Source organism: Rhipicephalus microplus, chromosome X (assembly GCF_043290135.1).
Source record: "Rhipicephalus microplus isolate Deutch F79 chromosome X, USDA_Rmic, whole genome shotgun sequence".
NCBI lineage: Eukaryota > Metazoa > Arthropoda > Arachnida > Ixodida > Ixodidae > Rhipicephalus > Rhipicephalus microplus.
The window spans coordinates 83,357,863-83,384,414 of record NC_134710.1 but is presented as its reverse complement, the minus strand read 5'-3'; the positions used below and the strand labels follow the sequence as shown (position 1 = coordinate 83,384,414).

Below are 26,552 nucleotides of genomic sequence, written 5' to 3'. Positions count from 1 at the left end.
GATAATGTTAAGCTTGCTGTGATTCCTTATATACACCGCGTATCCCATAATCTGAAAAAGATTGCCGAACAGGTTGATGTAAAGGTGGTCTTCTCTGCGCCGTTAAAACTTTCCAGGCTCTGCAAGTTGACTAACCCCTTTCTCAGGAAAGCTCCGGCCTGCAATGTGAACCACCAGAACAAGTATGTAATTTGTCAGAAGGGTGTGGTCTACGAGTTCCCCTGTTCGTGTGGTAGATGGTACGTAGGCCATACCGAGCAATGCCTGAATGATAGGCTAAGACAGCATAATAACAACGTCAGAAATGGCAGAGAGGGCCACCTCGCAATTCACTGCCGGGATTGTCATTGCGTTCCTAACTTTAGCGCCTGCGCGGTAGTCGCCCGAAGCCCTGATAAATCAGTAAGACTAATCATTGAGGCCAAGAGAATAATCGAATTAGGTGATCTGTGCGTCAGCGTAGCCTCCATTTCTTTATCGCCAAAGGAGTTACGCTACTTAAATGCGGCTGCGCATTAAGGCACGGTGACGGCGCGCGCGGTGTCTATATATGTTCTGTGCTCTTTCGAAATAAATCTTTGTTGGAAGTGGCGCTCCGTGTGTGTGTACTGTCTCTCTTCGTCCGTGTCGTTTTCGCGCCTTAAGCTGCAAATATGTTAAACCAACAAGCCCAGTCTGCTATTCTTACATTGTATACATGTAGGTGGACCAGTGCCTGTCAAAAGGTGTTTATGTGTGGCATAAGTGTGGCCTATTCTGAGCCGTGTTTTTGTGGGATAACTTTTCTCAGTTGGGGTTTTACAAGGTGGAGTTTGTTGTCGACTTCTCTGTCCCATTAAGCTTGCCAGTGGTTGCGTAGACCTCTACGTACAACAGGTTTTAGATCTACACACGAAACAGAGGTTATATCTATGGTTTGCCGACCAGCGGCTTCTCGTGCATTCTTGTCCACTATTTCATTGCCCGCAATTCCAGAATGACCTGGAACCCAGCAAATAACAATTGAGAGTTTTAGGTTGTAGGCTGCATAGATTTCGTTAAGGAGCTTGTTGAAAGTAGCGTTCTTGCTGTACTTGCCACAAGACAGGGCTCTGACAACCCTTAAAGAATCTGTGTACACTATAGACTTTTGTATCTTGTGTTGTTTAATGTGTTGTATAATAAGCAGGATACCATAGGCTTCCGCTGTGAAAATGCTGGTATGTGTATGCATGGTTCTGGTGTCCGAGAACATTTAGACTGCACAAGATACAGATGTTTGAGACTTTGAGCCATCAGAGAAGAACGCGGTTGAACAATATTTGTGTTCCAGGGGCAAGAAATGTTGCTCAATGAGTGCACTTGGACGATTTTCCTTTATGATGTCTTTGAAAGACCAGTCACAAGTGACTGGACATTGCTGCTAGGGGGGGATGTGTTCGACATGGTTACTTTCCTCCAAGTCATTGAAAAAAATTGCAAGTTTTTCTACTGCAGGTCTTATTGCCAAAGGAAACGGTGGGGCGATAGAAGGACGGTTCAGGTATAACTGGGTAGTAAACACATCGTTCATAAGTGTTTTGCATGAGTGCTGTTTCAGAGACATGATTTTAACTGCATAGTTGACTCCTAGATACGTGCTCCGATAGTCTAGTGGCCACTGATCTGACTCTGCATAAAGGCTGTGAATAGGGCTGGTACGGAAGGCACCAAGTGCCAGCCGGATACCTAGGTGGTATATAGGGTCCAACATTTTCAGCGCTGTCCTTGAAGCTGACTGATATACTATGCATCCATAGTCTATGCGTGACAGAACCAGGCTCCGAAACAGAGATATGAGACAGTGCCTGTCTGTCCCCCACGACTGATGCGATAAAATCTTTAAAAGGTTCATGGTCTTGAGACATTTTAACTTCAGCTGTTTTATGTACTGGATGAAGGTGAGTTTGTAATCAAAAATTACACCGAGGAATTTTTGTTGTTTCGCGATGACTATGTTTTGTCCATTCATTAGTATGCAGGGGTCAGGATGTACACCTCGTCGTCTCGAGAAAAGCACACTAGTAGTCTTGTCAGTGTTAAACTTAAAACCATTCTCGTCAGCCCATTTTGCAAGTCGGTTAACACCTAACTGTATCTGGCGTTCGCATACAGTCAAGTTACACGATTTGAAACTAATTTGAATGTCATCCACGTATGCAGAGATTTGAAACTAATTTGAATGTCATCCACGTATACAGAGTACGATATCGCAGGTGGAATAACAGAGCGAAGAGAGTTGATTTTAACTATAAATAGTGTGCAGCTTAATATTCCTCCCTGTGGCACTACATTTTCTTGAAGAAATGTGCGCGATAACACAGTACCTATTCTTACACGGAACTTCCTTTCAGACAGGTAATCTTTTAAAATGGTAATCAACCTGCCACATATTCCGAAAGACAGTAGATCTTGCAGGATTCCGTATCACCAGGCAGCATCATATGCCTTCTCAAAATCAAAGAAAACAGACAGACAGTATTGATTGTGTACAAACGCGTCACGTATATACGACTCGAGGAGGACAAGATTGTCAGTTGTGGATCTAGCTGTACGGAAACCAGACTGGCACGGGTCCAATATACCGTTGTATTCCAAGTAATAGACCAAGCGGCAGTTAATCATTTTTTCAAACACTTTGAGTAGGCAGCTTGTGAGGGCGACAGGCCTGTAACTATTCACCGAAGAGGGATCTTTGCCCTGTTTAAGGATTGGTAGTACTATTGCCTCTTTCCAAGCAGAGGGTATTTTGCCGGTATTGAAAATCTTGTTGTAAAGTGCTAAAAGGCAGTTCAGGGTTTCATCAGGGAGATTTCTGATCATTTCATAGGTAATTGTATCAAAACCAGGAGCAGAACTTCCACAGGAACCAAGGGCAAGCTTCAGTTCATATAGTGTTAGTGGTTTATTGTATTCGTCTGATACAGGCTTGTTCTGGCACAGTGGTACACTTTCAGCTATGCTTTTGTGGCGTAAGAACTTAGTGGTATAGTTTTCTGAGCTTTACATTTTCTCGAAGTGTTCGCCAAGAGCGTTTGCCTGTTCTTCTATTGTATCACCGCAGTCATTCACCAAAGGGAAGGGATTTGGGCCTTGTCCTTTAAGTTTATGCACCCTATTATAAACCTTGCTGACGTCTGTGTAGGAGTTTATTGAGGATATATAGCGTGTCCAGCTTTCCCGTTTGGCTATACGGCGAACACGCCTGCCATTCGCTTTGCAACTTTTAACGGTTATCAAGTTTTCTGCTGTTGGGTAGCGAGAAAAAGTCCTCCATGCTTTGTTTTGCCGTTTTTTAGCAATTTCACACTCCCGATTCCACCATGGCTTTGTGTTAACTTTATCATTCCTGGACTGCGATATGCACTTTTTTGCACAAGTAACAACATATTCAGAAATATAGTTGGCCATCTCTTCTACTTCCAGATGGTCTACCTCTTCGAGGTGTAGTGTACATAGCTCTCTGAATTTCCCCCAGTTTGCAACATGAAAGTCCCACTTTTTAGGATAAGACGGCCGGTCATCCCGTTGTTTTGTTACTAAAAGAGTTGGAAAATGGTCACTTCCATATGGATTATTAATAACTTTCCAATCTAAGTAAGGTAGGAGTGACGGTGACCCAATGGATAAATCTATGCATGAATATGTATTGTGTGCGGTACTGAAGTATGTTGGCTCTGCCTTATTGAGCAGACAGGCTCCAGATGCGAGAAGAAAGTTTTCTATTGCACAACCTCTCGCATCACATTTGGTATCACCCTATAGCAAACTGTGAGCATTAAAATCTCCAATTAACACATATGGTTCTGGAAGCTGATCAATAAGCTTTTCGAACTCTGTTTTATTGAATGGTTCATCAGGGGCTATGTAGATCGAGCAGATAGATACAAGATGGTTGAATAGAATAGAATGAACAGCCACAACCTCAAGAGAGCTTTGTACAGTAAAAGCTCGTTAATTCGAATTCCACGGGAACGCTCAGCAATTTGGAATTAAACAAAATTCGAAATAATGAAAGTGAGCAAAAATGGGTGGATTGCGGGGGTGGGGGCACGAAAAATATTTATTGGCAAAAAAGTCGGTGATGACCATCTGCTTCTTTTCTCTGAATGCCACAGCTGCGGCTCCCTATTCCAGCGCGCGGACGCGGCGCAGGGAATCCTCTTCACCCTCTTCAAAGCTGAAGAGGAGACGCGCCACATTAAGTGCCTCCATCACCGCAGAAGCTGACGGGCACACAGGCGCTTCGTCATTTTCGTCTTCCTCACCTTCTGGCTCTTCAGCATCAGGCTGCACACCGGCTACTTGAGCGATAATGTCCTCATCAGTCAGGGCACCACACACCGATGCGCCGGTGTCAACTTCAACATACATCGGCAGAACTTACGCCCCGAAGAGTGTCGCGCAATGCCACTGGCATGAGCTCCTCAGCCCCATCCACGTCGACGTCACAACTATCCTGCGCACTTCCAGCTGCAAATCCACTGTGGCCGAAACAGTTTGCGATTGTGGTCCCGGTCACCTGTTCCCATGCGCGCACCAACATGTGCATGGCAGTGAGCAGCGTAATGCCGAAGTCCTTCCTGTCGCCCGCGCACAAAATCATTTTCTCCAGCACGTGACGCCTATAAAAGCACTTAATGTTCCTTATCACACCCTGGTCCATTGGCTGTAGGGCCGCAGTCGTATTTGCCGGAAGGAACACCAACTGAGTTGCTCTCAGCTCAACGTCGTCTTTGTGCGCCGAACAGTTGTAGATGACAAGAACGCGTCTGCCGCCCAGTTTCATTCGCCTGTCGAATTTCAGTAGCCACTTCCTGAATAGGTCACCTGTCATCCAGGCTTTCTTGTTTGCGGCGTACTCCGTCGGCAGTGAGCGAATGTTTTTGAAGCACATTGGCTTGAGTGCTTTGCCAATCACAAAAAGACCTTTTCCGTACCGGTCATATTTGCGGCGACCAGAACAGTGACACGCTCTTTGCTGCGCTTGCCGCCAGCACAGCTGTCTCCCTTGTAGGTGATCGTCTCGTCTGGCTGCAACTTGAAAAATAACGCTGTCTCGTCAGCGTTAAACACATCCTGTGGTGAGTAGCTCTCCAAGTACTGCTGCAGGGTGTCGCTTCTCCAAGTAGCACATGTCTCGGCGTCCACTTCCTTTGCCTCGCCGGATAACGTGCGGAATACGAAATTGTGCCGCTCCCTGAAACGATGAAATCATCCCTCGGAGCCGACAAAGTCTTCAGTGTCCAAGTGCAGGGCGAAATCGGCTGCCTTGGCCACGATGATAGGGCCGCTCAATGTGATACTCTGGGCTCTCATTTCTTTAACCCAGATAATCAAAGCTGACTCCAGTTCCGGGAACTTCGCTGTCCTTAGCCTTTTTCGACTGGCGCCAAAATCCTCGGCCTCATAAGCATTTCAATGGCCGTCCTGTTGCGTATGTAGGTTGACAACGTGCTCGGAGGTATGCCGTGCTTCCTCGCAATTTCGTATTTGCTCGAGTTCCCTTGGTCAACCTTTCGCAAAATCTCCACCTTATCCTTGACAGTCTTCGCGCAGTAGTTTCCCCGCGGCATCTTGCAACTTCGATGCGGAATAAGACGGCTTGACGGCGTGAACGAACAACGTGCTCGAGGAACAAAGTGACGCTGCCGGGAGCGGCCTAGGACTGCTAGGACTACTCCGCCGACTCCTCAGCGTCCCGTGGGTCCCGCGTACAAGTGGCGCCAGGCGCTGAGATAGCGGGAGGGCTACGAAAAAAAAAAAGGCTCCCTGGATTTTGGGAACATACTTTGCTCGCCCTTTGCTCGGAGGCCACTTGAAGCTCGAAAAAACTGGTCGTGCCACCTATCGTTCGACCGCAAAAGCTTCCACTAGTGTTTGACGATGATGAAGCTCGGCGGCGCGCGCTTCGAATTATCCGTAAGGCAGCGATTTCTGTTCGAATTAACGAATCGTTTTACACATGGTCTCCTATGCACTGCGGACCGGACTGCGGCGACCATTTCGAATTATCCAAAATTTCGAATTAATGAGGTGTGAATTAACGAGCTTTCACTGTAGCACAATGCACAAAGAAGCGTAGCATGCCAGCACAATGATGGCCACACGTCCAGAAGAGAAATTGCCACCATTTCGATCTTTACGAAAAACCACATATTGATTTAAGAAATTCACATGAGTTGACTTTAAGTGAGTTTCTTGAACACAGAACACTTTTGGCTGATAGTCATTAAGCAAGTCTTTGATATCATCTAGGTTATTAAATAGGCCTCTGGCATTCCATTGTAGTATTTGTGTGTCCATTTTAGATGTGTTTTGTGCTGTGTGCTCAAGAATGGAAAGTTAGCTCACGAACCCTTTCCAGGGGCCGTGACACGAGATTTTTCTTTTTTGGATTAGGCGCTGGCTGCGCCCTAACGCTCGGTGTTGTGTCCATTGCCTCTTGCGAGGCGCTGGACACGCGCTCTTGTGAGTGCTGCGTTTGTTTTGAGGGCCTCGCCTCAAAAGACGAGACCTTCGCGGCCCCCAGCCCGGAGGTTGGTGGATCTTTCTTGGATGGCGGAGCAGCACTTGCTGCAACCGCCAAGGGGGCGGATGGCATCACCGCTGGCTCACTACGCGTGTGCCAGACAGGCGCCGGGGGCCGTCGTGGCGCTGCCCCTTGACGCGCCACTTCGGCAAAGCTGCTTTCTGGTAGGTAGGACACCTGCCTTCGTGCCTCCCTAAATGAAATGTTTTGTTTTACTTTAATTGTGACAATTTCCTTTTCTTTTTTTTCCAGCATGGACATGACCGTGAGTATGCGGCATGCTCCCCGTTACAGTTCACACAGTGAAGAGAGTTTTCACAGGTATCAGATGTGTGTTCTTCAGCACTGCATTTCGCACAAGTTCGGCGGCCTCAGCAGTTCTGAGAACTGTGGCCGAACCGCTGGCATTTGAAACATTGGAGAGGGTTCGGTATATATAGCCTCACTCGAAGCTTGATGTACCCAGCCTCAACGGAGTCGGGCAGTACACTTAAATTGAAGTAAGTATCAGGTCCTTAGTATGGATTTCTTTGCCACCACGCCTCATCCTAATTCGTTTCACGTTGATGACATTCTGTTCGCTAAAACCCTTCAGGAGTTCAGCCTCCGTCAGCCCTAACAGGTCATCATCTGAAACAACGCCACGGGTGGTGTTCATGGTTCGGTGTAGGGTTACTATTCATTTGGTATCTCCGAATTTCACTAGATTAAGCAGTCTCTCATATTGTTTCTGGTCGTGGAGCTCCAACAGGAGGTCACCACTTGCCATTCTCGATGCTTTATATCCTGGGCCAAAGATTTCCATCAAAGACTTTGAAACTAGAAAAGGTGAGAGCGTTCGCACTGATTTGCCGGGTGTGCCAGCGTGGATAATGTGGAATCAGGGAAAAAATACTTTCTGGTGACCAAAAAAACTGGAAGACTACATCGGTGCACCCTCTTTTCTGAGGGCGATCAGGGAGTGGGGGGAAGGAACTAGCCATATGTAAATGTTTATTTTCGGCAGCGGCGCCAGCTACCCACCATGGAGTCCTACAAGGGGACGTTGCAGGGTCTGTAAGTACAGGCCCTGCAGACGCCAACTGTACGCCACCACTATAACCGAATATGGTGTATCCAAGGTAGGATAGCCACACAGGGTTAACCCTTGCCGCCAGGAAACACGGAAGTCAATGGAAGTGAGTAGAGGACAGGAAAGAGCTCGGGTCCGTGGTGTCACAACACACCAAACGCCTACTTGCGGAGGTGCCCCTGCAAGGGAAACCTGAAGTCTAATGCCGGGCCTCAACTTCAGCTAAGGTGACAGGCAGGAAAAATGCGGACTGTGGTCAGTTGCTTGAGCTTGTCTGTGTATTCGTGAACGGATTGTTGTAGCGGCTTAATTAACGGCTGCTCAGCTCTGTTTCTTCCTGCTTCCCTCTGGCATCTCAATTCGGTAGCGAGCATAGTAGAGGCCAGATAGCTGTGTGGTGCCTATGAGCCACCATTAAGCTTCGGGGCGTAATGTTAGCGTTGCGTACAACAGCGATCGCGAGGCAGTGACTCTACTGATAGACTCATTTCTTGACTTTTCTGATGCAGTGCGCTCCCGTTTGAGTGATTCCAATAGCCATGTTGCCAAACGTGACGGTTACTCTTCAGCCGCCACTACTCATAATCCATAAAATACTCTGGTTATAAATGATGGCTACATAATAGAGTATAGTACGAAGATTTATTAGGAGACCAATTGTTCTGCCTGATTACTGCAAGCACGCTCTCTCGAACACCAGTGGAAGCTGCAATTTCACTGAGCTATAGCCGTACAGTGCATTAAAGCGATAACTTTAAATGCCTCATAAAAAGCGAAAATTGATCGCTGGTGGCATCCGGCGTCTTCTCGCGTCCGCGGCGTGAATACGAGTGATGCAAGAAATCATGATTACGTGAAAACATCATCATACAACATCACATATCGTAAATGTTTGTGACGTATCAGATGGTCACATAACTTGACGGCATCATACAACGTCTTCGCTTGTTTGAAATGGGCCCATCATGAGGGCAGTGCATAACCAGCTGAGGGACAGAAAGTTAGCTTTGTCTCCAATCCTTGAGGCAGTAAGAAAACCATGTTGAGCGTAGAAATATACCGGAGGGTCGTAGGAAACATTTAGTGCATTAAATCTGAAGAAAATAAGAATAGCTTTTGCCTTTCAGTTGTCTCAAATTTCCATGGAAATCTTAGTGGAGTCCATCGAAAAAACTTGAAGTTATTATCTCCAGATTCCGCTGCCGTGTTCCCTTATGAAATTTTTATTTACACAGAGCTGGTCTGACACTCTCCCCTCCTTTGTCCATTCTGCGAAGAATCGGAAACTATTGAACATTATTTTGTCTCATGTCGTAATTATGCAGTAATTATAAAAAGACTTCTAGCTATTTCGTTTGCGAAGCTACACTTAAGTTTAACCACGGAAACTGTTCTAAATTTTGGTGCCTCCATTTTGAGAAATCACCACAGAGATACTAAAAAAAAGAAAAAGAAGAAGAGTCGGGAAGTAATTTTCAAAATGTCCATAAATATGAGACATACATACCAAATTAAAAGGGTTTGGCACATTCAGCTGTATGGTCGGCTCCCAAAATCAAGGTATAGTTATTATATTACTGATTATTTCATTGTTTTTTTCCCCACTCTCTGAATTTTTTTTAATAATGGTTTCTATCTCTATTTTTTTTCTTTTCTTTTTTTGTAATAAATAGTGCAGTTACCATCAATAGGATACTATATGTTTTCTTTTCCAATTCCCTGAGTGCGTATGAACCATGGATTCCAGGCTACAAACAAACAAACAAGTCATCTTAGGTGAATCTATAAGACGACTGTCAAGTTTTTTGTTTTTTTTTTTTGTTACTAATGAGAAATGAAAAAAAAGGCAATTTTTTTTTTTTTCGTCAGATATGAAGAGTATTACACAACAGTATTATGTACTGAGGCATTCAAATAATGCGGTTTCAATAGCTTGAAAAAGAAAATAATATGTGAATGCTATCAAAATCGAATGCATATACTGAACCGGTAGCCCGGCCTGACAAAGTGCGGTGAAAACAGCGCGCCGCTATGTTCGTGTTACTTTTCATCCTCCCTGCATCCGTGAAGCTATCAAGAAGCACAACTGCAAATTAACTCGCATAAAAACATGAATTTACGAGCTTCCTAATACGTGCGGCCGTTCAGTGCCAGCATCCCGCAGTCTACTCGTGCAGCGCCACCATGCGGCAGCGGCGAGCATCGGAGGAGCGTGCGCTCAACGGCCTGATGAGAGCATTCGCCCGGGCACTTGAAAAAAATAGAGGAGGCGCTGGCTTGTAGCAGTTACTCAAAAAGTGTTAAGAAAAATCTCTGAAAGGCCGCTCTTTGAACTTTTGCTGTGACAGTGCTACGCGTTCCGTGTAGACCTGGCATTTTTTAGAAGCTTGAAGTGCTTGCAGGTAATAAATGCATTCTCAAACAGGATAGCAAGATTAATATTGCGCTGAACTCAAGGCATTACTGAATAATAACAATAAAAAGTGAAATAGGCCAGATTTAAAAAAAAAAATTTTGTGTCTATTGTAGGGCAAGGAACAATAGTCATGAATGGACCACAGTCCCAAGAGTCGCAAGAAAAGTGGTCACCATAGCTAGAATATTTTACCATTCGTTTGACCTTCATGAAGGCAGCTTGAAAGGGCTGAAGTTTGTGCAGTGCATTCATTCTTCTCAAAATGGTCATCCTACCAAAACAGGTTAAACAAGGGTGAGCAGACTGGCGACAGCAGTATCGAAAACCATGCCATACACTTACTTGCTGATGTCACTTTTAATGCCATCGGAAAGTGCGATACAATAATCTCCCAGATATACAAATAGCTAATTATAGTCTGCCATCATCAGCACTAGGATCTTGTTGGTGCGATGTTGGCTTACAAAGGCATACTTAATCAGTCATGCATTGCCAGTACTGGAACTCACCTAATCAACTATTTTGACTTCAAGAAAGCTTTGTCAGCAATACAAAGAGTAGTTCATAAAGGCTTTTCAATACATTTTCTCTTTATCAATGAAAGAAACTCCTCCATAGTTCACGCATGTCTGAAGTTCACATGGTTATGGATAATTGAGCAAGTGTTGGCACAGCATTGACATGAAGCTATGGGCCAATTCATAAAGTGGTGTCTAGTTGCAAATATTCTCTCAGGCATAAATCTACGATGCGTCGTTTTTCGTCTTCCGGTACTTTGCTTATGGTCCTTCAGCCGGGAGGCAATACTGAAATGAAGTACTAGTACAACCAGCTGCAGCATGTGTGCAAATCCAATGTTCCTTTGAAACTCCTTATGGCCTTCAAGATCAAGCACGTAGAAACTCAGTTTGGATATGATTAATTTGCAGTCACACTGCAGAAGAGGCAGATTCAACCTCTTCGAAAGTCTTCTTAGAGCACAAGATATATCTCGTATAGCAGTGGTGGAATTGCACTTTAGTGTTTGGCGGAGCTCAAGGAGCAGGAAAAATGCTGTTTTGGAGCAGCTTTGATGCAACAGAAGGGGAGTTTTCAAGCAGCTTTGGTGCAGCAAAAAGTGTGTTTTGAAGCAAAGCGAGTTGGTTTTGAAGCAGCTTTTAAGGGTCAAACATCATGGTATCAAAATTCAGTACTAAAGAGCATACCAGACTTGCCACTCATAATGTGTGTGAGTGTGTTCCCAACACTAAACATCACAGCTGACAGAAAAATAACTCTGAGAACAAAAGGGATAAGCAACACTTATCTCTTTGTTTGCATGACCGCTATTCTCTGTTTCACACATTAGATGCATTGCTAAGGATGCTATGAAAAAAAACTGGTCAAGAACCTTTATCACTCCACGCGTATCGTAGCCAGTTTTTGTTGTTGTAAACACTCGCGTGAGCCGAGCAGGTGCCTCTGCATAACGTGTCGCCATGGGCTGTAAAACAAAGCACCAAAGAAGGAAAACAACAAAACACTAAGCGATCCATGCCGTGTTATTACAACCGTGCAACGGGGTTTGTTTATCTAAGATATAAACATGCTCATTTAATACATAGCCTTAAACATAAAAAAAAACATACATTCTCGGTGATAAAAACATGAAACTATACCTTTATGCAAATGCATCTACTGAAAGAAGTCTCGCTAGCCTCCGCAGCGCTGCGCCTTATGCGTGAAACAGAGTACTATTCGCAATGCCAATATACAGCGTCGCACCGCCAAGCGGAATTTAGGAGCATCCTCTCTCTCAAGGATGGTCAGTAGGCAGCAGTGTTGCGAAATGGGCACCTCCATTCTATTCAAATTCCATTTCGGGGAATTGGCACTTGCAATAATTTCACTCTTTTCAATTCCTCAGATTGATAAAACTAAGCCCATTTCCACTATGAGAATGGCCAGGCATGTCACTGCCATTCCTACAATTTCTCAACGTAGAAAAGGCATATCTTGATAGCTTTATCGAGCTAAGAATAACTGTAACAATATAAAGATGATGTCATCATATACATAAGAACTGAAAAACTATGCTAAACACGTTATCATGGTCGAGGAATAGTGGCTTGGTGACTTATTTCGTGCAGTACAACCAGACTGCTAGTTCTCATAGGGCAGTTCTCCCGCTGTCTATAGTATTCACAAGGTCAGCACAATCTTAGGAAAAGAAGTTAGTAAATAGTTGGCAACGAATGCACTTGTTTCAAGAGTATTTTATACCCCTGTTACACGGCAAATATAATGTCCTTTACAGCAAATGTCATTTTTTTGTATTGTCATTCATTTGCTGTCACAAAGGAAAACTAATGCCATTCGACGAAAATGACATTTTCTGCTGAATGAGTTCCCAAAACACATTCATTTGCTGTCACAAGGGAAAACTAATGCCATTCGACGAAAATGACATTTTCTGCTGAATGAGTTCCCAAAACACATTCGCATTCGATTTCGGACCGAATGAGTAGTGTCTAAGCCAGGGACTAAGGAGATGACTGCTAACTTTTGAATATGTAACATTTAACATTTGTAAATATCTTGTTCTTAACTCAATCAACTTATTACTAGTTTGATGACATAATAGCATGCACGAAAGTTTAAAAAAAAGCTTCTCTCAACTACAGCAGCTGGATGCTGATCATGTTCGATTTTTGCTCTGTTGTCCTTGCCTGTATCGCAGATGTTGAGTGTTCGACTGTACATGTTGTGGTGACCTAAGTGGTAACTACACAAAATCGCTACCACCGTCTCATTTCTACAGTTGGGAAGTCAGTCGTGCGCCTCGTTTTAGCTGATTGTACTAGCACCCAGTCCCGCATATCGTCGGCCATGTTGATTTTTTAAGTGTGTCGTGCAGCTGTGGCAAGTTGTGTAAAAAGGCCACATTTATATTCTAGAAGCACCTTTTTACCCATTCAAATTATTTTTTTGGATACATGTATGTTGCATAATTTTTAGTGTATTTTTATTTCTCCCAAAATCTAAGGCTCAGGAGGACTAAGGTCATGGGCATCATTTCAAAATGACATTTATTTTCATCCTGTGACAGCCCGCAGGTAAAATGACATGAGATCCGCTTAATGTCTTCAGTTGTAATTGGCATTAGATTTGTCGTGTGACAGGGTATTACTCCTTCGCAGCTAGTAAAGCTTGAAACCGTTACTAACCAGGAAGGTTTTCTTGGTCTTTTTCACTAGATAACTACTAAGCCACATACCAGATCTCTCTTAAACACTACCGTAGATCTTGCAGTAATCAAGAAACTCTTAAGAAAAATTTAAACCAATCCTAATTCTGTTGATTACTTTAGAATAAAAATTTCGTGCCAAGTGATGACACACATATACTGAAGGGCAGATACTGTGTACAAAACGTACATTATCTTTATAAATTCTGTGGCTGCTAACCAGTACACAGTGTGCTCAATTATTTTTATAAATTCTATGGCTGCTAACCAGTACTCCGTGTGCAATTCCAAAATAGGAGCATAGATAGCCTTCAAAGGGCTACCAGCTAAGTCTTGATATTCTATGCACGCGTTTGAGTGTGTGTGCTTGTCTGTGATTCGTTCATGCCTCTATGTATGTTGCTGCGATACGTTCATATTTAGTTAGTGAATAAGCTGGCCTGTTTTCTAAGAGTGCATGTTTAAACAAATTATGTTCTAATAATATTGTTTAAGCTTAAAAGCGTTAATGCTAAAATGACGACTTAGCAAATCGTCGTGTGAAGATTCGGGAAGGCACCGCCTTCATTGCGTGGGATCGCCTGGTTTGGCTGGCTACCCGTACCAATGCTTTCAAAAGATTACTCTATCTCTCTCTGTACAATTCATCTTGTACAACAGTTCATCACACACAGTTCATCGTGTATGAATGTGTGCTGCGCTAACCTACAGACCTTTGCGGTTGAGTTTCAGGCAAAGGCACCCATGCGTATAGGCAGGGGGGACAGTATTGAAAATAAAAAGGGGGGGGGGGGGGATAATATGCAGCGAGACTGCGTGCAAGCTCATAAACGGCTTGCAGTAAACACAAGCATTGCACCAGCGTCAATACACACCACAACTTAAACAAGCACTTTTTCGAACATGCGTCAGAGTCACCGATGGTAGACAGCAAGATAGCAGGTGGCTGAGGCACCGCCGAGGAGCGAAAAATCACAAGGTGTAAAGTGGGTACTCTGCCATTGTATAGTTCCGCAACACGGATACCATGGCATAGAGCCGTGGTTAAGCAAAGAATACAGAAAAACTTTGGAGCAAAACAGCCTACACAAGGAGAGAATCATAGTTATTGCATTGTTTATAAATGTATCATGCTAGTAGTCAGCCAAGCCTTCTTAAATTACTGCCACTTGCCGTAATTTCATTATTTTTTTCCTCGAAATGAATGTTTTAATATTCAATGAAAGCTTAAAAACAGGACATCAATGAAAATATGCTCGATTTTTGGAAAAAGATGAAATTTTATTCCCATTCCATTCCATGGAAAATGTGCTTATTTCCATTCCCATTCCATCCCTCCGAGCTTTGTCGCCACTCCATTCCTAATCCATTCCGAGGTCGCAAAAAAGTGAAATAATTCTGTATTGATTCCAATTCCAGAGTGGCAACTTAACACTGGTAGGCAGCCGTTTCCTCGTTCAGCTATGCCAGCCTCAGTATTAACGCGTTAGCAAGAAACGAACACTAACAACTCTGCATGTACAACTCTGCATGTTTCCTGCAGCAGTGAACAAACTAGACCGTTCGTGAGAATGAAGAATTAATTCTAATGAGACGTAAAGTTTTCGTGAAAATAGGCGGCAACTCGCATCTTCAATGATAGCCCACAGATTACATATATCAGCCACGCAGGTTAGTTAAATTCTATCGTCTGACCTTTGAAGTTGAAACTCGCCTTGTTTTACGTGCGTATAACATTCATCAGTGCTTTTGTAGTGCATGAATTCCATAACATTGTATGCGTTAAAGGGACACTAAAGTCAACTATCAAGTCGAAGTGGATTGTTGAAATGGCTGTCCAGAAACCTCGTTGTGTTACTTTTGTGCCAAGGAAGAACCTATTTTGAAATAAAATCATGTTTTAGTGCTCCGCATCGAGTTCGTACACTTCAAATTACCCGCCTCAAAAAGCAGACCGATCGGACCGACTCACATCAATGTTGCCATACACAACGTTGCCCAGCTTAACTATGCTAGTAGCAGCAGACCGAAAGCAGCGAAGCCACAGCAGGAACAATGACCATTTATCAATTTCTCACTATTGGCTCAGATTGCAGACGTCTTAATTCAACTGTGCCCCACTAGATGGCACCACCTGTTCAGTGTATCTACGCGAAAATTGAATTTTTGAACCACTCGCGCCATTCCCCATAGTAATGTCCGGCGGTTCTTTTTGCCATGAATCAAGCATAAACGAACAAGCAGCATTTTATTGCATCTCTTGATGCACTGAAGGTTTTTTATTTAGTGCATTTAGATCAATTACTAGTGATTAATTGTAGGCGGTCTCTTTTATATCATCGGGATCATTTTGAATATGTCCTACTGCGGCGCTTGTGTTCTTGTGCATTTACCTTAATTTCTCGGTAAGCAGGGCGCTGTTGTTGATAATATTGTAATTTTAGATGTTGCCATACATTGAGCAAAAACCAGCTTCTCGCGTGCTCTATACAGACGTGGCACGGCAGTACATTCTTTAATAACTCCAACAAACGGCTTTCATAAAAAAATATGTAACTGGCAGTATTTACATGCAGTGAAATGTGCACAAGCACTGAAATTAAAAATATAAGTGAGAGACTTACCAAAAATTCATCTCTGATGAAGTACTTTGCTCGAATGACTTCTGGGTCTTCTCCTGTCTCAATAACAGCTGGAACAAGAGAAAAGAGGTTAATTTAGGCCACCATAAAGATCTTTATGATTTGAAGTTTTACAATAATAAATCAGGTCTAGGCTTCAAGCCCTACACACAAAGCCAGTATCAACCAATATACATTCTGTATATTTGTCAGTCTCAGTATCCATGAATCACAATTAAGATACAAAATGCAATAAAGGGGCCACAATAGTAAGACCAATGAATTTCTTCAAATGCTCAGTACAAAGGCACTTAATTTTCACAAGCCTGCTACCCATAGACTTCGAAAATGCTTGCAGCTTCAGTGAGAATGAAGCACTTTAGAAATAAGTCATCTGTCAGCTGCTTGGGAATGATAGGCAGCAACTAAAATCTGAATGAGACACCCTTTCCTGCCAGCTTTAAATGCCCAAAAGTCCACTGATTGATTGATATGCGGGGTTTAATGCCTCAAAGCCACCATGAGTATGAGAGACGCCGTAGTGGAGGGCTCTGGAAATTTCGACCCCCTGGGGTTCTTTAATGTGCACCCAAATCTCAGTACACCCCAAAAGTCCACTGGAGCAGAAACTTAAACACGAATACACAGTCATTTCCATGGGTTACTTTTTTCTATTTGAGACAATGTTAGTAAGCAGGCTAGTGCCGATTTCCCAATTCCTTCATATTGGGTAAGAATTTTACATCCTTTAAAGGGACACTAAAAGCAGAACTATTTTTCACGTATTCACCAAGTACAATTTCACAATCTCGAAAACACCCATCTTACCACCACACAGCGCTTCGCAAGAGAGAAAACGCACGAAAAAAATATGCTGGTGGGAACGCCACCTTGAGATTCCCGCACTAAACACCATGACGTCATAAATTTCGAAGGTGTCTACTGGATGCTATGTAGCTTCTAATCAATGAAATTGAAGTACACTGTTATCTGTGAGTGCCACAAACCTAGCATACGAAGTTAAGAAAATTTCATCAGGCTAATGTCATGAAAGTATGAAAAATAGATTTCAAAATTTTTTTACATCCCACACGCAATTAAAACAAAAACTTCAACCTTGATTTTCTCCCCTAATGATGAACTTATGATAGTGAAACATATGGCATTACAGTTTTCAGTGCAATCTGGCAATCTAAACCAAGTCATTTTTTTTTAGTGTTCTTAATATACAGCAGCTGGGCAAAGATGGAAATGACTATTTTTGTTATGCCACAGCAAGAACTAAGCTTACTAGTATAAAAGTACAGGTACTATAAAAGTAAAACAGCATGTGAGATGCGGCCAAGCTACACGCAAATGCTTGTCAGCACCCTCATCAAAGAATTGGTTTGTTATTTATTATGTACGAAAATGATGACACTATCTTCTTAAAAGTGAAATTTAGTGTTTTGGAGCAGCTCAGGGAGCAAGAATAATGCTGTTTTGGAGCATGTTCCGAGCACCATAAGGTGTGTTTTGAAGCAACACGAGTTAGTATTACAGCGGCCTTCTATGATCAAACATCATTGTCAAAGTTATTTTTGGTTAAAAAATGTTTAGTGGTTTTCACTAAGCATTTAGTACTGATGAGCTTACCATACTTACTACCCACAAATGTGTGTGCGTGTGTGTTTCCATCATTAGACATCACAGCTGACAGTGAAATAACTCGGAGAAAACAAGAGATAATAAATACTCGTCTCTTGTTTTCATAATCACTACATAATCACGGCACACTTCTCTTGGTGGAAGTCTGTTATCCTCACGCTAATTAAACACACTACTCTGCTCATGTGTGTTCGGTCTGGAGAAGATTGTGGACAAGCAATTTATACGGCAAATTAGCGCGCACCATACAGCGTTCCGCTAGGCAATGGTGGCACAACGGCCATTGGCGCCGCGTCGCATGGAACTAACCAGGAGATGATCAAGTCCACATGACCGCTCCGTATTCGTATCAAACTGTTCGTTGTCGCTTAGTATCAGATTGCGATAGAGAAGTGCATACATGTATCGAGGAAAGCCGATAGTGTCCGTGCTGTCACTATCACAGTCGCTGCGTATCCCAGACTCTAATAGTTTTGAAATGCTCATTGGTGTCGTCACTGCGCACTGTGAAAAAGTCGCGAGTGTGTGCCAGCCAAGCATCTTTCCTATACTTTGCCAAAATGGAAGAAGTAACTTTCTGGTGGGCACTTCGGGTAACACCCGTTATGGTACTGTATTCGATTATTGGTGGCTATGGCGCATGTCAGGAGAAAAGAGTTTGTACTTGCAAACGCACACTGCCCTTTCGTGCATGATCATGCCGCGTTTGCAGCTGGTACAAATTGTCGAGGTTTCCCCATATTACTATACAACTGACAGTTACTTGTGTTGGTACCAACACTTTTTCAAGGAAACCACGGTGTTAACAGCAACGAGATGTGCGCTAGCAAGCCCCTTGAATGAACAGAAACAAAAGATGATGAAACCATTAAACTAGACTGAATATGGATGCGACCGCGTCCTTCGTGTAGCCAACGCTCAATGTTGCTCGTTCAACAATAATCGACTAGCTTTGGCAATTTACACTTGCGATCAACAAGTATCGCGAAAATTGCCGTTTATGCGGAGTCTGGCACAGCAGGTCAGATTGGCGCAGGATGGCACAATTGGCACCGCACTTCCACCCCTGCGTATTTAAACAAAAAACCACTTCTCTGATAAGATGTGCTGGCATGCAGTTTTGCACAGCTTGGCCACAGCTCGCATGCTCAGTTTTACTTTTGGGGCACCTGTCCCTGAAATTTGCAGACTGTTGCAAACCATAAAGGTACCCAATAGTTTGCGGACTGTGCGATTGCTTTTATAGCCCAAGAAATTATATGCAAAGTTGACATCCATGCGTGAATGCATGCAAAACAATCGGGTCGTTACTGAAAAGAGTACAACCAAAAAAATTTGAATGTAATCCTTACTTCCACGACTATTCCAAAACTGCTGACCCAGTACATTAACTAAGGAGTCTCAATACATTAAAGGTGAGACATACATCTTTTAGCAGGATGAAGTCAAAATGTGCAACAAGCACAGAATGGATGCAGATGCAATAACTGTTTTAAGTCACTGATCGCCTGATGTGACAGCCCCTTAGTTTAAGACTAATGATGCATACAACGCTATACTATATGCAGTGAAATGCAATGCCTACTCAGCCCATAGTAAGGCAAGTGGTGAAGAGAGCTGGCTGTTCTACATTCCCATGATAAGCACACACTAAGATACGCAATTCCAACTAGAGCACTCATCTATCCTATCGCTATGAATAACTTTTTTTTGTCATGTCTAAAGCTGTATTGCATCTGGCACACATTTGATTCATACGGAAATTAAATTATGGAGTTTCCAGCTATTTCACAGGCTAAGAAAAAAAAAAGAGAGTTGAAAATTTTCATTTTGCAATCCCCTGTATATGCTCATTTATAAAGTACACACAATTGCCAAATCATTAATAAGTGCACTAGGGGACACCGAAACAGTTTTGACGATTGTATTGTGAATGATTGAATTGTGAATGATAGCAAAAAGGGTGTGCTTTGTCTTGGCAATTTGCAAAATAAGCTGAAGAGCAAAAGCATGGCTTGGGAGGAAAGTAACCTTCAGCTGCCCACAACTCATTTGATACAAAGTGTTCTGCTAAAAAGAGAATTGAAACAAGACATTAAAAACAAGATTGTTTGCAACATTGATTTGTGTGCATACACATACACACGTCACATCCAAATAACAATTATTAATTATTGGGGTTCAATATCTCAAAACCACCATATCACTATGAGAGACGCCATAGTGGAGCACTCCGGAAATTTCAACCACCAAGGGTTCTTCAACGTGCACCTAAATCTAAGCACACGAGCCTCAAGCATTTTTGCCTACATCCAAGTGGCCAGTGCAGCTGGTATTTGACGCTACGACCTGCAAGCCAGCAGTTGAGTGTCTTAGCCACTAGACCACAATGGCTGGTTCACATCACATTTAAGATGTAAATAATAGAGCCTAGCAAACCTTTTCAGCTAATTTTGAAGTGTTTGCTACAAAAATGAGAATGAAGCACAACACCTTGCCACATGCACACAAAATTGAAGAACAAATGAAATGAGCAAGCACCGACCAAAATGAGAAGACTTAAAATGGCATTTTGGTTCCCGTACAACTAAAGTGAAAAAGTTTATAGTACTACAAAATCACTTTTTGGCAACATACAGCAGCCAAAACATGAATTTTTAATGTTCTAATCGTTTTCATATTGGTTGGTGTCCATTCTTTTCGTTTGTCCTTCATGCTTCTTCCCAACTAGATGATGCTTCGTCAAGCCATCGACTATACAATAATTTGGCTTTAATGTAAACAACAAATAACCACCTATGTCACGAATTTATTTATTTATTTATTCACGTTGCCTTACAGGTTCCCATAGGGACATTGAGTAAGGAGGGTGAGAAAAGAAAACACAAATTATAAAAGAAGCAACAGCATACAAAACATTACAATGTGATAATATAACATAACTTATTGAGGAAGTGCATGCAAAAACAATGTAGTTACATTGGTGGTGTCTAATACAAAGTTGAATAAATAGCAGGTACTCAAAATAAATGGTGCCAAAACATGAGCACGAGGAACAAAGTTGGAACACATTTGCAGATATGTACAGGTATACAGAGCTACATTTTTATGGAAAGTCATGCCGGTATACTTGGTTGCGGAATAGTGTATGGTCAGTGATTGAAACTATTGTGTTAGGAAGATCATTCCATAGTGTTACGGCTGTGGGCAGAGCTGATAAGTTAAATGCTTGGGTGCGGCCATAAATGCGTTTGAAACTTCACTGGTTGTTTAGTCGATTTGACATGCGCACGGGAGTTTCTAGGGGAAGGGGGAATAGATAAGGGCAGTTTACATATTTGTGAAGTAAGCAAACGATTGCAACAGCGCCATGTTTTGTTGCCGATTGTTTGCTGCCATGTTTCTTGCAGACTGCAAGAAACATGGCAGCCAACTTCCGGCAGCAGTCTTGTCTCTATTAATGCTCTATAAAATCAAAACTGCAGCCGGGCACTCTAAAAAAGGTTTCAAATAAGTAACCATAGCACGCAAGTAAATGAAGTTTCAGGCCACATCAGCTGATCATTACCTACAGACGGCTAAAAAAAACAAAAAGAATGCAAGATTCCCATTTTTTGTGACAGTTCTCCATTAGGTAACATTGAGAATGATTTCCTTAAGCTGCAGAGTGACCACTTACATAATCTTAAAAGGCTACTCAGGGCCTATTTATTAGACAGAGACCCATGAGGCCCAATTTTCATTATAACAATGAAAGTTATAAGATAATGCAACTAAGAAAAGCACAGCAACAATTATTAATAAAAGAATGAATTATTTGAGCTATGTTGTATTGGTCTCAAATCTCTTGACTTTGCAGGACGTGACTAATAGCTTCACTAAAATTTTTTACAGTTGAGTGCAATAAAATAAATGCATGTGTGAAGGCAAGAAGGCAAGGGGGAGGGGGGTTACAAGCTTTATAGGACATTGTACAACACTGTCCTTACAAGTCAGCTTCAAGATAAAATCAATTGGTCCAATGTGCTTTTTTGAAAATTTACTTATGGAGTATCAGATCGCTTAGGAGTAGCTCGTGGGACACATGGCCAAAATTGGGGGAAAACCCATCACATTCCTTAATACTAACTCTCATGCTTACATTATCAAGACCTGATGGCAGAAAAGTGGTACATATTTCCAGCACATAGAAAGAAATGTAGTGTTTTTTGGCTTCAGCAAACAAGCCTAATGCTGTTGGGGTACGAGCTTCTGCTGTTAAAGGCACACTAAAGAGAAACGATGAGTTGTTTAGCACTCCGAGAACTGCAATATCACAAGTTTTATTGTCATAAGTTTATTGTTAGCAAAGACAATCAAGGTTGAAGTATCATTTTTGAATTTTGCACTGTAATCTCCGCATATGACCTAAGAAATTTCACAATGTATTTTCATATTTTCATGACATTGGCTCAATGAAATTTTCTGAAACTTCATAGGCTAAGTTTATGGCCCCCACAGATTGCAATGTAGTTTAATCAACTAGAAGCTTTGTAGGACCTAGTACATGCCTTCAAAATTTATGACATCACAGTGTTTGGTGCAGAAATCTCAAGGTGTCGTCTCCACCCACAGTTCCTTTTTGCGCGTTTTCTCGCTTACTAAGCGTTGTGCTGCAATAAGAGTGGTGCTTTCAAGATTGTGAGATTGTACTTAATTAATACGCAAAAAAGCGTTCTGTTCTTTACAGTCCCTTTAATACTGACATGAATTTTTTTTTTTTCCGTCAAATGATAGGCCAGATAGGCCAAGCCCCTCAGAGCGTAGGTACTGTACCAGTAAGCGTGAGTGCACCCTGAAAAATTACAGCATGCTTTCAAGAGTGAGCTTCAGTTCCTACTGCACCCTGACATCGCGACATGTAGAGTTACTGTATATGCTACCTTTAGGTAGCAGAGTTGCGCCTCTGACAGAACTCGCCGCTCCCGCCACCATTCGCCGAGCGCGCTTACGTACACAAAAAACGTCTGTTTAAGGGAAAGCCAACTTCGCAGCTGCACGGGTTCTGGCGACCGCAGCGCCACCACTGCTACCACTGCACTGTCAAGCCGTCCGTCCGGCGAAGCGCAAAGCGGTTAGGCTCACGCAGTGCGGATTGTTTGTCGGTGTTGCGGTGGTGTTTCCTGCTGTTCATTTTAGTTTCTTTTTTTTTTTCTTGTAAGCGAGAGTCGTCGTGCCAGCACCAGCACATATCCAGTAATTTTTTTTTTTCCGCGGGGTTATGGGGCCGACTTGCTGAAGACCATGAAAACACTCATTTGTACGAGTCATTTTTAGTAAAATACACTTACCCAAAGCTTCAGGAAAGGGCCCCCCCCCTTTCCCTTAAGCTATGGGCCAGGGTCAGCGACACGTTATGAACACGGAGTCGCTGAGCCGCGTAGGCTTCTGCATTCCAGAGGGGTAGCCTTCCTGCTTACCATGGACGCGCCAGCGGGCAAGATGGTGGACCTATACGCAACTCTGCTACCTACGGTAGCATATACAGTAACTCTAGCGGCATGGTATGAGCAGTGCCACCAGGCGGTGGTATGCAGTAAGTTTTTGTGACGTATCCTCGACCACGCCTTGTACTTTTTCAATCGCCTACTTTGTCTGTTGTGCACCACATGTGTGGCAACTATCGCAGCAGGGGGCACAATGTTGGGATGGCATCACTTTTAAAGGTTTTTACAGCGGAAGCTGTTATGAGATCACAACTCGGGTCACGCGCAGTTGTCTGCCGCCGCCAGTGTCCGTAGCACATCGCACGAAATCAGAAAAAAAAATGGTCCCGTATCTGCATGTAATCTGCTAATGTCGTCGAAAGACGATAGTCTTGCGTGTGGAGAGAGTGAACAAAACATTTATTTGATCTTATGCGCAAGAAAATCGGTGAATGGTATTCCGAAGGCGCTTGTTAGAGTGCCTCGAGCGTGCAGCGGAGGCGAACGAGCGCATCAAGTCACGTCACACGCGAGACATGAGTGCCATCTGGCAGTTTTATTTGGAAAACAAAATGCATGGCCCTCAGACGGGCGTGTGCGCCCATCTCAGCTGTGATAAGGTGTAGATAGCAAGGTGACAGGTAGGTGCCACCATCGTGTCGTTCTTAGCAAAGCGTTGGAAACGCTTCTTCGTGCAAGCGTTGCATGGTCAGCGCAGCGTGATAAGCGCTAGGGTCCTTAGAATTACTTATGTATGCTTTTTCTAGTAAAAGAGGAGCGCGCAGAATATATGTGTGTCGTTATGATGCCTCAGATATGCACAATAATTACTTTTTAATTGACAATTATACACGTATGAACGCAGATTCTTGAGCAATATTGGTGGGCGCTGCGGATGGGGTCGGCCGTTCAGAGTATCGGTTGGTGCTGTTTAAAGTACCCGGTTCACGGTAATGGTGCACAAACAGACAAGTGTACAGACAGACGGATCAAGGTTTTTGCGTCGAAGGTCGCCAAGAAAGACTATCGTCTTTAAAAAACTAGCACCAAAGACACAGTTGGGCTCGGAACCCGGGTCGCTAGGTGCCAGCCCAGTATTCTACTACTGAGCTATACCGGTGTTTGGACTTGTTGGCAAACCTAGCATCAAAAACACAATGGGGCTCGAACTTGGGTCCGCTAGGTGCCAGCCCAGTATTCTAACACTGAGCTACACTGGTGCTTGTGACTTGTTGGCAAATCTGCCTTATCCAGGCTTGATGTTGGGAAAGCAATGGTGTTAATACGCCTTATAAAGTGTTACAAACATCGAAAGAACCACCAGTCGTCGCACAATACGAATAGCATAACGAGTCGGCCGTCCAATGCTCTAACCTATTACAAAAGCTTGTTCTTGTTCCCCTATTAACTGTGGTGCATACCCACTTCAGCCATAATTCCTCATCGTCGTCAGCCACTGCATAAACAATTTGCACGAAATTCCTTACAAGTGTTTAGCGGATACCATGCTTTTCAGAAGAATGACGAAAAACAGCATAGCGAATGCCGGCCTACTAGCCAGAAGTTTATTATTAATGCCTTAGTGGGTATCAAGCAAGTGTGGCTTGCAGTAGTTACCCAATAAGTGTTTTGAAAAGGCTCTAAAAGGCCGCTCTTCTAGCTTTCACTGTGACTGTGCTGCGCCTTCCGCGCAGGCCTGGCGCTTTTTTGTTAACAATCGAATGTCGGTCAGTAACTGCATGTTGCGTGTGTGCGTGTCTAGAGTGAAGTGCAGTGAACAGTGTAACTCCATTTGGTTGGCGTCCAGCTTCCACCTCAGCTACGGTGCACGAAGTTGGCCCACGCTTGTCTCAGCGCCGGATCGGATAGGAATCGGTTGAACTAGCTCCTATTGTCCTCAATTTCACTGGCACAAGACTTCACAAGGCAAAATGTCAGTGCCATATGATGACAAATTCTAAATCAAATCATTCCTTTGCCCTCTGATAAGTGTATATCTTGTATTAACATGCGCTCACTATTCCAGACTCCACTAGCTTGCTTCGAACGCATGTTGGATAACAGTCACCGCACGACCACACGTTGCGAGCAGACGATAGAGAAGCCGATGCGCAAGCTACCATTTTTTTTTGTTTTGGTGCTTGACCTCATCACAACTAGCAAGACCACTTCGCGAAGTCAACAGGATTAGTACTGTAGCCCGATGTAAAGTTGGTGTCGATGTTGGTAGGTGCACCGCGAGAAATTTTACTTTAATATATATAATAAATTGTTATCAGCATTTGCCGAGTATCACGCTTGCCCAGAGCCGTCTCTGTATGCAGGAGGTTTTTATGGCAGAGTAAGCTCGCCCCCGAAAAAAGGTGTCAGTACCCCTTTAAGACCGACAGGTTATGGTGTCCTGATTATTAAGGAATTAGAGCAAAAATTTTCTTTACATCAGCAACCTATAGTATGTGCACAACTAAACATAAGTAACAGTGAAGACGTTCAGAGGTTTCTCCCAGCATGCAGTCTCACCACCATTAGAGTAAAAGTACACTGCTTAGCGTGAGAGCTGTTAAAACTATGCCTACACGATCTGCCCTCGCACTTGACCGGCCGTGGCTAACCTCACTGTCTCTAATCCTGTCTTTTTTTTTTTCTCTTCTAGCTCTTTTTTCTCTTCGAGCAACACATGTAGTGGAACAAACAAGAGCCATGCTGATGAAGTGAAAATGATCATTATCTTTAACTATGTTTTATTAGACTACACATTCTCGCATGCTGTCCATCCCTAACGTGCGATATAGAACTGCACCACAAGTGCATAAACAAGACTGTTCAGTGGCACTACACTCCATGGTTAAATGTAAAAAAAAATGAATCTTAAATAATTTATTGCTGGGCTAGTAAGTTCATAATGGTAAACAAGTAGAGTGCAATTTAAAAGGACACATAAGAGAAGTAATGAATTTGTTTATACCATAAGTTTATTGATAGAGAAGACCAATCAGAGTTGAAGTTTTAAGAAACTTCCTAGTTTCAGTCTGTGGCCCCCCCCAAAAGGCTAATGTACTTCATTTTTACTTATTAGAAACTACATCTGCCTTAGTAGGCACTGTCATAATATGAGACGTCAGGGTGAGTGGTGCAAAAACCTCTTGTTGGCCTCGCCACACACGTTCTTTTTGGATATTTTCTTGCTTACTGCACATTTTCTCGCTTAAGCGTGGTGTTTTTGGTATTGTGAAATAGTACTTTACTAATATGAGAAAAATCGTTTCGCTCTTTAGTGTACTTTTAGGGACAAAAGTACACACACAGCAATTGACACCGAGAAGCAATGCTGGAAGGCCATACTGAATATATGAGACACTGTTTGGGTATCCATATCCAGACAAAAATTCAACCCCCCCCCCCCCCCCCCCTCAGAGTGTGTCTTGATTGATTGATATATGGGGTTTAATGTACCAAAACCACCATATGATTATGAGAGGCGCCGTAGTGGAGGGCTCTGAAAGGGAGGGGGGAGCGTCTCAAATTGAAATTCTTATTGATCTCTGTCTTGATGTA

The 26,552-nt window shown here is 43.1% G+C and overlaps 1 protein-coding gene across 4 annotated transcripts in view; it reads right to left on the bottom strand.

Moving 5' to 3' along the window:
- Positions 1–26,552, bottom strand: part of Galphas (G protein alpha s subunit) — a 189,611-nt gene that overhangs the window by 21,848 nt on the left and 141,211 nt on the right. For 2 of the 4 annotated variants that reach the window (XM_075877234.1, XM_075877235.1), the window contains 2 exons: positions 15,889–15,956; positions 10,855–11,521 (listed from right to left, as the gene is read on the bottom strand). In XM_075877234.1, coding sequence (XP_075733349.1) covers positions 11,285–11,521; positions 15,889–15,956 — 305 coding nt within the window. In that variant the 3' untranslated portion in view covers positions 10,855–11,284. Of the gene's footprint in view, positions 1–10,854; positions 11,522–15,888; positions 15,957–26,552 lie in introns of those variants that run through there. The other 2 variants (XM_037427328.2, XM_037427329.2) reach the window with 1 other exon arrangement.